Source organism: Stylophora pistillata, chromosome 14 (assembly GCF_964205215.1).
Source record: "Stylophora pistillata chromosome 14, jaStyPist1.2, whole genome shotgun sequence".
NCBI lineage: Eukaryota > Metazoa > Cnidaria > Anthozoa > Scleractinia > Pocilloporidae > Stylophora > Stylophora pistillata.
The window spans coordinates 7,104,637-7,116,660 of NC_142532.1; the positions used below are offsets into that span (position 1 = coordinate 7,104,637).

The 12,024-nt window shown below is 39.8% G+C and overlaps 1 protein-coding gene across 1 annotated transcript; it reads left to right on the plus strand.

Moving 5' to 3' along the window:
• The first annotated feature begins 6,832 nt into the window (after positions 1–6,832).
• On the plus strand, positions 6,833–10,691 carry LOC111344119 (uncharacterized). The gene is made up of 2 exons (XM_022951326.2): positions 6,833–7,532; positions 10,194–10,691. Exons 1-2 carry the CDS (start codon positions 6,971–6,973, stop codon positions 10,595–10,597), a joined length of 966 nt encoding a protein of 321 aa, XP_022807061.2. The 5' UTR covers positions 6,833–6,970; the 3' UTR covers positions 10,598–10,691.
• The last annotated feature ends 1,333 nt before the right edge of the window (positions 10,692–12,024 follow it).

The following is a 12,024-nucleotide window of genomic DNA, read 5'->3' on the forward strand; positions in this document are numbered from 1 at the left end:
AAGAGCGGCCTTGAAATATCGAATAAAACAGTGCAAAACAATTGACATGTAACGCTCGTAATAATGGATGAAATTCGGTGGGGATAGTGAAAGAGTAATACCGTACTTGGAAATGTAAAAAGTGAATTGATAAAATTTGATCTGTGGGGCACTAATGACTTTAGATGATATCACGAAAAATACTAATTTAAAATGATGTTTTCCGTCCTTCTCGACATGTGGGTAATATAGAAGCATTGTATGATATGAAACTTGAAACACGGCTAGCAGAAAAAAAACAAGTGTTTCGTATTTGACCAGCACAATCGACCTATGACCTATTTACTAAGGACATAAAACAATGTCTTGAATTTCTTTTAATCTTTAAAGGAAGCTATCAATGGGGTTAAACCTTAAGCCGTAAAATGGCAAAATTTTTAGAAGTTAGGCGCAAAAATTCACAAATTTTAACTGTAACTCGTAAAAAGGTCAACTGCTAAGATTTTTCAAATCTACGAAGTGCTTGTGTGTCAAAATATTGTTTGTTATGTGCCTTGTCCTATGGGTAATGCAGAAAAACAGGAAATTACTCTAGCACATAAGTGGTGTAATGTGTCCTCTGAAAGGATGGCTCGGGTTAATTAATTATTGAGGCACTCTTCCAAATCATGATGGGCAAGCGCCAAGTGCACTGACCTTCCAAACACGATTCTCCTTAGTTGTGTAATGTGTCGTCTGAAAGGATATTTTGGGTTAATATAACTCTTGAGACACTCTTCTAGAGTCATCGGTTGGGCAAGTGGCTGGTGACGTAAATGTGACGAAGAAAGCTATTTAGAGGCAAACGAAAGGCGGCCATACCTATAATGGTCTATAGTGATTTATTATTTTTGTTCTCATTCTCGGTCTTTTGTTTAGTATTCCTCCATAAAAATTTTGAATTTCCTTTGTACTCAATCAAGTTATAGAAGAAAGAAAAAGTATAACAAGAGACCTTTCAACCGCGTATTCTATGTGTTGTTAGTTTTGCAAACTAAATCATCGCGCATAAAGGCGTGCCGAATTTTTACCAAAGTGAAAACTTGCTGAAGCTCATAGACTACAAGCAGTTCCTGCTTTTCGGCCAATTTCGTCGAGCGGGTAAATAAATTTTAAAAAAAAGTGTAAAAAAGGTGAAACTCTGGGAGTGAGACGCATTCCCACAGCGCTAAAAAAAATTTTTTTTTTTTTACCCACGCGTCGGACTTTGCCGAAACTGTGAGGGAATGCTCGCAACCTATAAATTCCATTGAAAACTGAATAGAAAAGATACATTATTTAAAACTGAGTTCATTCACTATATCTTTAGCGAGCCGATGCATTAAGGAAAGAGTTTACTTGTGCCGTGGAATTCCTCGTAGAAATTGGGGACCATGGGTATTCAGCTGCATTTTCAGTGTCCCTGAGATTTTTCATTCCCGGCTGCACTTTTGCGCGCATTGTGACTGTCTCAATTACGCTGCCAAATTTCAATTCGTACGTTTGAGCTTAAGAGCGACTTCTGTGACAAAGGTTCTTCGATCCATAAGTCACTAGACTGGAATTAAAACCCCGCTGCTTTACAATGGCAGCGGTGCTATGGCTGTTATGTTTACCTTGATCCGCTTGTGACAAGAAGACGTTTTTCACCTCAGCCTGAATGAGGCCAAAATTTTCTTTTTACCTCTGTACACAGTGTTTTGATTATTCCATGAGGTTGGATGTTTAAAACTAGTTTGGATTTCGTCGTAACCGGGAAAAAAAACGTCAAATAATTTCTGAAGTACGGTAATTATGTCAACTCATTACAGAATATCTCTATCATTTTGTTTAGAATATAAATTATTACAGTATGAAGTGGCAAAGTACGTCACATTAGTCCTCTGCTAATGATTATCAAGCAATCAGCACTGCCGACATGACTCGTCAAGACTCCATTTCCGGCATCATAAGATAATTAATCAAGATTCGTGTCAGAAGTAGTCAGTGTACAGCCACCCTCCGAAAGAAAATTAAAATCGTAATTGATATTACGCCCCCTTCTCTTGACGGGTCATACATTATGCGACTTCAACATTTGGATCACAGACGCTAGGTGGATCTGCCAAAACATCAACGGGTGATCAGATATTAGTCCATTAGAACATTTTGATGAAATCTGCTGAGGAAAAAAAGAGTGATGATCAGTGAAGCGCACTAACGACGAATGTTAGAGTATTTAACAATTATTCCACGAGTGCGCGTTGGATATGAGATGATAGATAGCCAACGAAGCGCTACGCGCTACGCGCCTCTTTGGCTATAATAATCCATATCCAACAAGCTAGCGCGAGTGGAATAATTGTTTTATTAAGAATGTTAAGCTGACTGGAACCAGTTTTCATCTTTTTGATGGTTTGTAAATACAACAAAAAGACTGACCAAGGCCGGTTGAACACTTTTACAGGGTTGAATTATATAATCACTGGCTATCCAAAAATAGATGTCATTTCGTCATTAGCAGTTTCCATGGCAATGCTTTCAAAGGATTACTCAGACGCATTTTTTAGCTTATGGCTCAAATAATTTGAAAACTAACCCGGTGACCTCGTGATTTTTCTTAGTGATTGCTTTCGGCACTTTAAAGGAAAATGCACAAAGATTTTAAAAAACTTCTTACGGAGCGGAATTTCAGGAAATCTAGAAAAAGGCAATTTTCACGCATCGCGAATATCCCTCCGTAAATTTTTCTGTTTTGTTTTTTTCTGACGATTCCTTTCAAAGTTATTATCATATTGGAACGATAAAAAGAAGGAGTCACCGGACTTGTTTTCATGCAATAGTTTTCGTGAGTTTAGCAATTCCCACGCGCGTTCTCGCATTTAAAAATCTGGATTCTATAAGATCGACATTTGCTCATGATCTGTTATAGCTACCGCTGACTTTCGCGTGTGTTCGCGCGAACACCTACGACCTGATGTTTACAGACGTTTGCTGGTTAGAAAATCATTCAATAGCCGTCAAACACAGCCTCCCGGGCTCATCTTAAAGGACCTGCTCACAACTCCTGGCCATATTATATTATTTTCCTTGAAGCTTCACACTCTTCTTCCACTTCAGGCAGATTATCCTTCACTTGAGCTCTCCTTTTTTTGCCGTCGCAAGATTTCAGATCGGTTGATATTTCATTTAAATGTGAAACAACCTTATGTCTCCGAGAATCGTCTTTTTTATCTTCGTTTCTGTCTCCTGCATACGCAGAGGCCGTTCAGCACATCAAATACACGCTGTTAGGTAAACTTTTCACAAAAGTAGAAAAAAAAGCCTCGCGCCGCCATCTTTGTTTTGAATTTTCTTCTTTTAATCCTGCGCTTCTTTCGCATCTTTCTCTCGCGCGTGACGCAAGAGTGGCCTGTTCCCCGCGCGAGGAAACCAGTACTAACCACCTTAAATTATTAGATTTTATTAAATTGTTTAGCTCCCTTTTAATTTTAAGCTGACGCGTGCGCTTACCATATTTGTAGATTATGGTATATTGGCTCATATATCATAATGGCAAAGCCAATAATAAGTCTTGCATTTTATTATCCATATCCAATGATCCAGTTTTTAATAAAACCGAATAGCTTTATAGCTTCCACAAGACCTCTCCATCGAAATAAGACCGCGAGCCAACCAATGTGGTGTTTTTATATCACTTGCTGCACTCAAAGAGGGTTCCAGGTCCAAATCTTATTAATGTTCAAAATGACTCTCACTCCATCTGCTCGGCTTCCCGTGTAATCTCTGAGATCCAACCTCGTTCTCAGGGTCTCTCATCTTCCCGCTCCCTGGAGTGGGAGAAGGGGGCGAGAAGATGAGAGACCCTGGGAACGAGGTTGTCTGAGATCCAGTCTCGCCCGGAAGATTCTGGTGGTTTAGAAAATTTCATATCCCGCTGATTATGAACATAATTACTGTCAGAGACGTTACTGCCGCTTCAACTGTGAGCTTGGAGTAGAAATATGAACTCCACCTGGACACACAATAATTAAAAAAGTTATTTCCTTCAGCGTTTGTCGGCCTCGTCAGGACGGGCTTTTGAAAGGAAAGTTTAGAAAAGTTTGGGCTAAATGAAGCTTGTAGGCTCTTAGCACTGCAGCAAGAGCGACGATGGCTACAAGATTCGAACCAAAGAGTGGGGGGAGGTATTCGAGGTCTGGCACGGCTGGAACCCTGGCGGACCTCTCGCACGCTTGCGAGCTCGAACACGCGGGCCTCGGCGCTGGCGTCCAGCAGTGATCGCATTATCTTTGGTGCGAATTTTTCAGGAATTTTCCATCTTAACCGGTGGCATTGCGTTTTTTACGCTGCGCTGTTTGCAGATTTTACAAATTTTATGCTGCATTAATGGGATCAATGCTACAATAAGTAGTGTCGGCCGACATGGCGACCAACATGGCGACCGACATGTCGACAGTCGGTCGACAGTCGGTCAATAGTCGGTCGACAGTCGGTCGATAGTGGGTGGATAGTCGGTCGATAGTCGGAAAATAGTCGGAAAATAGTCGGTCGACATGTCGGTCGATATGTCGACTGATATATGTCGGCCGATAGTCGGTCGACATATCGGTAGACAGTCGGTCGATATTTGACCGACACTTGGCCGACACTCGGCCGATGCTTCACCGATACTTCACTGACACTTAACCACTGAAAGTTTATGCCTTCAAATCGAATTTTTCTTCAAATCAAATTTTACAATACCGACACTGCAACAATACACAACCACACGAGCGACGTTCAAACTATATTTACCGATAAAGTTCAGACACTTGACCGATAGACTACCGACACTCGGCCGATAGACCACTGACACTTGACCGATATTCCACCGACACTTGACCGGTATTCCACCGAGACGCGACACTCCATCTGTCGGTCGACAGTCGGTCGACATATCGAGCGACATGTCGACCGACTATCTTCCGACTATCGACCGACTATCGACCGAATATCGACCGACTGTCGACCGACCTGTCAGTCGCCATGTCGGCCGACACTACCTATGGTAAAATTGATCCCATTAATGGGGGAAAATGTGATAACGGTTTAGTCTTGTTTGGACCTGTTTCGCTTTCATTCGAAATTTCCAACCTTGCTTCAATGGTCTCTACTTTTCCCTTCTTACCCCACCTTCCTGGGGCAGCGGTGTTAAATGTCTTTATTATTCCAGTGTTACATCATTTCGGCATATTAAGGAATAAGGCGCGCAAAGTTTTTGACAGTACTTTACACTGTGTGAGAAGAAAAAAAAATACGGACGGAGAGCACAGCAACAAATTGGAAGAACTAAGCGATCTAAACTTTGATTTGTCTATGTTCTTTAGGCTTCAATTTTTGGTCAACAAAAAATTTCGGTAAAAAAAAGATTGAGTTTTTTCTTGGGTTATATCAAGGCAAGTCTGTGTTGTTTCGTCTTCAGCGCGTGTCTGATACGATCCATAAGAATCTTTGATGAAGCCGAAAAATTTTTAAAAAATTGCTAATATGGTAATAATAAATCCTATATTCAATGTTTTGAAATATAATACAAGCGAATATTATCCTAATTGCTCAATTTTTGCTCGCCCCGTTACCATGATGACACTATAAAATTCGCATATATATTCGCGCTTTTTTTATCATTTATTTAATCATCCAATGATAATAGGATGTATTTATAGACTTGAAGGAATACATTCTTAACAGATGGCGACTAATCACTGTAGTTAAGGATGGTTACTCTTAAAACTTAAAAAGGGTGTAGAATTTGGCGTTCAGCAAAGAGAATATCATCTTTGTCTGGAAGATTCAGCTACTAATATACAGTGGAATCCCGATTTCTCGAACCTCCAGGGGAAACGCAAATTCGTTCGAGAAATCGGGAGTTCGAGAGATCGGGGGTGAAATTACAAGTGAAGCAAATCCAAGGGAAACAAGGTTTGGTTCGAGATATCGGGAGGTTCGAGAAACCGAGGGTTCGAGAAATCGGGATTCCACTGTATCATATTTCCCAAATATTATTCTTCGTAACCACATGACTCCTTCCGGCGGAAATGGAAAATAGTTAGTGCCATATACACGTGTTGCATGTGCATATTCAAATCTTAAAAAGTCATTTTATTACTCCAACCGTTTGACTAAAACTGGCAATTTTATTTTCCTTCATACTAAGTAATTTAGACCTGTTATTCGATATTATACCCAATGATTCTGAGAGGCTGTTATTTTAATAGTGAAACTATGTTTAGGCAGGCCGTGATAAATCGTATTTATTTTCAAAACTGTTCCACTCGCATGAATTAAATGATCTTCAAAAAATAATCAAACAAAGGGAATTTTGGGTGAGTAGTCTTCCAAACTTACTTTAGAATGATGAGGTCCAAGAAATAGCTCTTTCACATCATTCAATTTAAGCCATTCATTGTCTTCATAAAGCGCCTTTTCAAAAGGGAAAGATAAATGTATCGTTGTCATAAATTATCATACAAATCTGCTTTCTTAATCTTTGCGCTTACATCATGCAGCATTAAAATTATTTAGCAGATTTTTGATCGGGGTATGAAATCAAACCTAAATGCGTGAAGGAAAAAATTCAGATAGCTATGCTCGTTATATTTCTGTCTGCCACAATTGCGAAGAAAGTTCTTCCGTCGACATCCCGCGGTCGGTTTTGAATCGAAATCCCTCATGCATTCGAAAAGCAAAAGAGCGTCACGTTCTTAACACTCACTTATGCAAATATAAGCGCTGAATCACTCAACCATAAGTAATGCGGTAGAAATTGCGCCTTTTGCATTTGTTTAACAGTATTGGAGCGTTGTTTGGAGTGGACAGCCAACATTTCTAAGTCGGTGTGAGAAAACATGAAGAGAACGGCTTGTTTGCGCTGAAATTCATTCGAAGAAAAAAGAGAGAGGAAATATTACGAGGAGAGCATTTTTTATCTCTTCCCGCCAAGAATATAGACAGAATGAAAGGGATAAAAATCATATTGTTGCTCGCGTTGGTTGAATTGTACCATGGCAGTGAGATTCCTTGGCGTAAACACAACCACAGATATGATTACGCTTTGGACGACCAAGCTTGCTCTCAAAATCAACCAAGTTGCCAGGAATGTTTGTCTAAAGAAGGAAGTTGTGAATGGTGCAGTGATGGATCACTTACAAGCCAGTGTGTGTCGCAAGGAAGCGAAACTTGTCCGCGCAAATACAGACAGACAGTATGCAATGCTCAAACAGCGGACAGCAGTAAAAGAGGGTCAGTTATGACGTACTATGATAAATCTCTGGATGAACTCAGTGTCGTAGACACTGTTCTGGCAGATGATTCGGCAGCCGGGAATAGCAGTGTGGTGACAATTAACGCCACCGCGCTCTGCGGCAGCCTTGGAGGTTGTGGGAACTGTACTGCGAAGGAGTTTTGCGTCTGGTGCCAGTCTAAACAAACCTGCCAAGTGTATTACAATTCTTCAACAGCAGAGCAGTCTTGCCCCAAGGAGAAAACAGCGTACAAAGGCCAATGTATTTATCCAAGTAAGTTTGTATATGAGGTATCGCCCTATAAGTAAGTAGATATCTATCGTGTTACATGGTTGGGTGACTTCCAAAGGAATTCCTCGCCTTTTTTCGATGGGATATTCAAGGGAGTATTTCATAACGTAAGATGGTCTTTTTGACTCAGAGTAGCTAAGTGAAGAGTTTCTTAGGAAAGATAAACATTTCTTTAAGAAGATAGCTTAAACTGTACTTTTACAGCGACATTTCTCATATTCATTTATGCATGAAAGGTAACTAGAACTACCAAAGTGACAATTATGCAAAAACAAGGAAAGCGCTTTGTGTCGTCAAACCAAAAAGAAAGATATGCCCATGGAAAAGTATCTAACGCCTGTTCCATACTACCTTGAATGCCAAGGAATGTTTTCGGGCAGTGATAAACTTAACGCGCAACTTGTGTGTTACATGTACTGAATTTTCGCAGCTAAGCAACTATGGAGATGAACAAGAGGCAATGAAACTTGCATAATTAGAAACTTCGTGTGAAATTTGCCTTTACATTCGACAACTGCTTCAATAGAAATCGAAGCGTTTTTATAGCATCTATGGCACAACACAACCTCTAGACATTTCTAGACATCGCCGCAACGTTAAAATATTGAACAAGAAGGGCAACAGGGCTTATATTTTGCTATAAAAGAAACAAAGCCCTTGTAGTTGGTATTTAAATTGATGAATATTCCATGCGCCAAAGGATTAATTACTTTTCAAGTCCTTTAAACATTTTTCATGAGGTGTTGGAAGTTTCGAGAAAACTACCAACCAAAACAGAAAACCTATCGATTATCCTCCACGAACTGAAAACTATATCATTTTATCGAAATTCGACCCGAAGACACTGTTATTCACATGCAAATATTCTGAAAGTTTTTACCATAACCTTTCAAAATAACATTCAAGCGGTGCTTGTTAAGAGCCGCCTACTGTTCGAAAAAGCTCTTCGTGGGTATAATCTACTCAATTGAGAGCTTCAGGCTCTTCAAACTTATTCCATGTATTAAAAATCAAACCATTTTATCTTTGGTCATCAAGCTCTTCGCAAGTTAAATTTGCCCTAAATGTTTTTTCAATATTCCCTTGGGAAACCTAATTGAGTAACTGGAATACTGGAATTCATTTTGTACCGTTGGTTTAGTGCACCGCTTCAAAATTAGCATGCCTTATTGAACATAAAATATTTTCATAATATGTGCGTTGGGGAAATTGCTTTACATTTCTTTTACAAGTTGATTTTTTATTTGAAAATGTTCTCTGTTGGTATTTGCGAACTGAGTACCCATTCGCTCTGACGTAATGCTAACGCTTAAGCCGTCAGCTTTAGAAGCTTTTTACGATAGGCTCTGGCGAAGATGTCAGAGCTCTGACGAAGGGCCAACGCTCGAAACCGCGTCAGCTTTTTAACTCTTTACGGTGGCCAATTTACGATTTCAACTTAGTTGATATAACCAAATCAACTATAGGGATAATTTACTTAATTTTGGAGACGGGCTCAAATAGCGCTATGAATCTTCTTCATAATTACTTACAGGAGAAGAATTCCACGCAAATAGAGCGCACAACTCATGATATCAAATAAGAGCGATGTCACTTATGATGGAATGTTCACGATGAAGGGCCCATCGTTTGTCTCGGCTTAATTATCTCGTTATCGGAAATTTGGGGCAACCCTCCCATTTCCAGAATGGTAGAATAGAACAAAAAAGAGACAAACTTCTAAGAATTCAATCTAATCTTGTTAGTATACGTGACAAAGCCAATAGGTTAATATTTTTTAATTCTTTCGAAGATTCAGTTGCACTTAAAAAAATTAACAGCTCAATGCTAGATGACCTTGCTACTGAAAAGCCTTACAGTAAATCACATCGATGGCCGTGAGAAATCAAGAAGGAACGAGAAGGGGGCGTGAGGCGTGAGTAGTCCAGTGGTCAGTGCGCTGGACTCTGGGTTAAACGGCCCGGGTTCAAGTCCTGGCTGGGGCTTAACGTTGAGTCCTTAAGCAAGACACTTCACTCACATTGTTTCGTCTTCTCGGCTAGGACGTAAAGCCGGAGGTCCCGTCTCTTAAAGGGTAAGGGGTAAGAGACGTTAATTTCCCACGCACGAGATTACTGTGTGCTGGATGTCCTCCCCTGGGGTGGGTTGGGTGGGAAAACAGCAGGTCCACATCAGCTTATACAGTTGCCAATAAATTCAACCTGCTTGAACAAATAAACATGATGATGATGATGAAGGCCTTAGAGAATTGGTTCAATAAGATGTCGCTGTTCCTTGTGCTTATTAATATTCAGTTAAGAAGAATAAGAAGGAAGAGAATAGAAAAATAGCTGGGTGCGATTTGTATATAAACAAAATCAAAAAACCCACACACCTATGAGCTCTTAACTCCTTTACTATCAGAAGTGATTAACATGTAACTTCTCCCTATAATATCCATACATTATCCCGCAAACAGGTAATGAGAATACTTAAACATATCAGGTGGAGGATATCTCGGTCTAACAAAAAATTCTCATAACTAATTTACATGGAAGTATGTAGCAATTAGAGGGGAGAGTTAACAATCAGATCTCGGCAGTTAAAGACTTAAAGGGAAGAGTAGTTACAAATATCCTATCTCTTTTCTTTTCTCTCTTTCAGTTGGTGTAATTCCCTGCCACGAACGGAGAGGATCATGTAAAAGATGTCTTAATCAAGATGCCTTGTGCTACTGGTGCTCCTCAACGGAAAAATGTGCACGGTTTCCCTCGGTTAGTTTTGAACCAGACGATTGTCCCAAAGAAGATTGGCACAACAATAAATGCCCGACAGCAAATGATCTTTTATGGGTTCTTCTTCCGATAATGGCCATAATTCTCATACCGATCATTGTTTACCTCATAATATGGTTGATATGTTGCTGTATGCGAGCGGCCGGATACGAGCCCCTGGAGCCCACGGAACCGTCCAAGAAGAAACACCCCAAAGGTATACGACTGAAGCCCGGGTCCCCTTCCAACAAAACAGACGAACTGAGAAGGAAATATGATCTCAGTAATCCATAGATCTATGTTTTAACCCTTGACACGCTAACATCAGTATCAATTTTATCCGCATTTCATTTTTGTACTGACAAGAAGAATTCGTTTAACAATCAAAGCTTCTGAGGTTGGTGATCTTTTCCTTTATTCTGATGATCCTAATGAATGATTTCGCAGTATTACTGTAAAGATAAATGAAATAATGATAACCCTTAGGGTTTGGAGGGTTGAATAAGCGCCTTTTAAAAGTTCCCGTACTTACTAACGATTCTAGAAACAGCTATGACCAGTGGGAAATGTTTCCATGGGGGGTTTATTAAGAAAAGCTCAGCGACTGAGTCGACTGCGAAAGTGGCAGGTTTATCATAGGGTTGTTTTGGTCTAGTTTCATATCAAGTCGTTCTTACGGTGAAAATTGAGTAGCACGAGGCGTGCGAGGTCCTTACCTCACACTTAACAAACAAAAAGATAAACCTCGGTAATTTGCAAGCTTCGAATTGAACTCAAATCCAGACAAATAAATTCACTTTTATGTTGACTGGTTGGTTAAACAACTTCAAAATGTCATGCAATCCACGTACTATTCCAAAAACAACTCCTGTTTAATTCACGAAAGATCAACGCACAGCTCGTTGTTAATGCAAAAAGCGAAAGTATCAAAGGCAACCATATCTTACAATTTGTAAGTAAAGCCGGGCGTTATTGCAGAGGGCTACATCTGACAGTAGTAAAAACACTGATTTTCTTGTGGCCCTGTGACTGCGTTAGAATGATAGAGTGTAGTTTTGCAATAATCATTTTTTACAGTAATTTTTATGGGAAGTTTTTTTTTTGGGGGGGGGGGTTGGGCACATCATTTGTAATAATGATTGGTTGGTTACATAGCAATTTATACTGTTTCCTCTCCACCATTAAGGCCGTTGTCGGCCGGCCTTCACCGTAAATTTACTTCGTTGACGTTCAAGTTAGAGTGTCTCGCGACCAATCGGAACTAGATAACCGTGGCGAAACATGGAAGCTTTGGACTAAATCAAGTTCTAAGAAAAACCCGTTGTAAAGCTTCGATAACTCATGTTAGGCACTCGGATATACCTGTTGTACTTTACTGTGCATTTATAATAAAAAAGTACGTCTGCAATTATATAATTATAGTAAAGAATTTAAATTTAATGAGAAAAAGAAGGAAGCAGCTATTAGTTTTTTTCGATTCGTTGAACTCATGTCTCATGCTAGCTGAATCAACTTCTTCGAGAGAAGCGCAATGCTTAACGAGGCTCTTGAGTAAAGGTTTTTACATCATTTGGTAAACGCGAAAACAAATTTAGTTACAGTAGTATTATAGTCGATACGTAGACAAGTTGAAAAACATAAGAGGGAGCAGTGGAATTTCCCTCTGCTGTAATCGAGTTTACCACAACTGCCCTGCGTTCTCTCAATTTTCTTATCATCAT

Coding starts and splice junctions, on each gene's coding strand:
- LOC111344119 (XM_022951326.2), top strand. CDS start 6,971: ATGAAAGGGATAAAAATCATATTGTTGCTCGCGTTGGTTGAATTGTAC. Junction 7,533..10,193: donor AGGCCAATGTATTTATCCAA/GTAAGTTTGTAT, acceptor TCTCTCTTTCAG/TTGGTGTAATTCCCTGCCAC.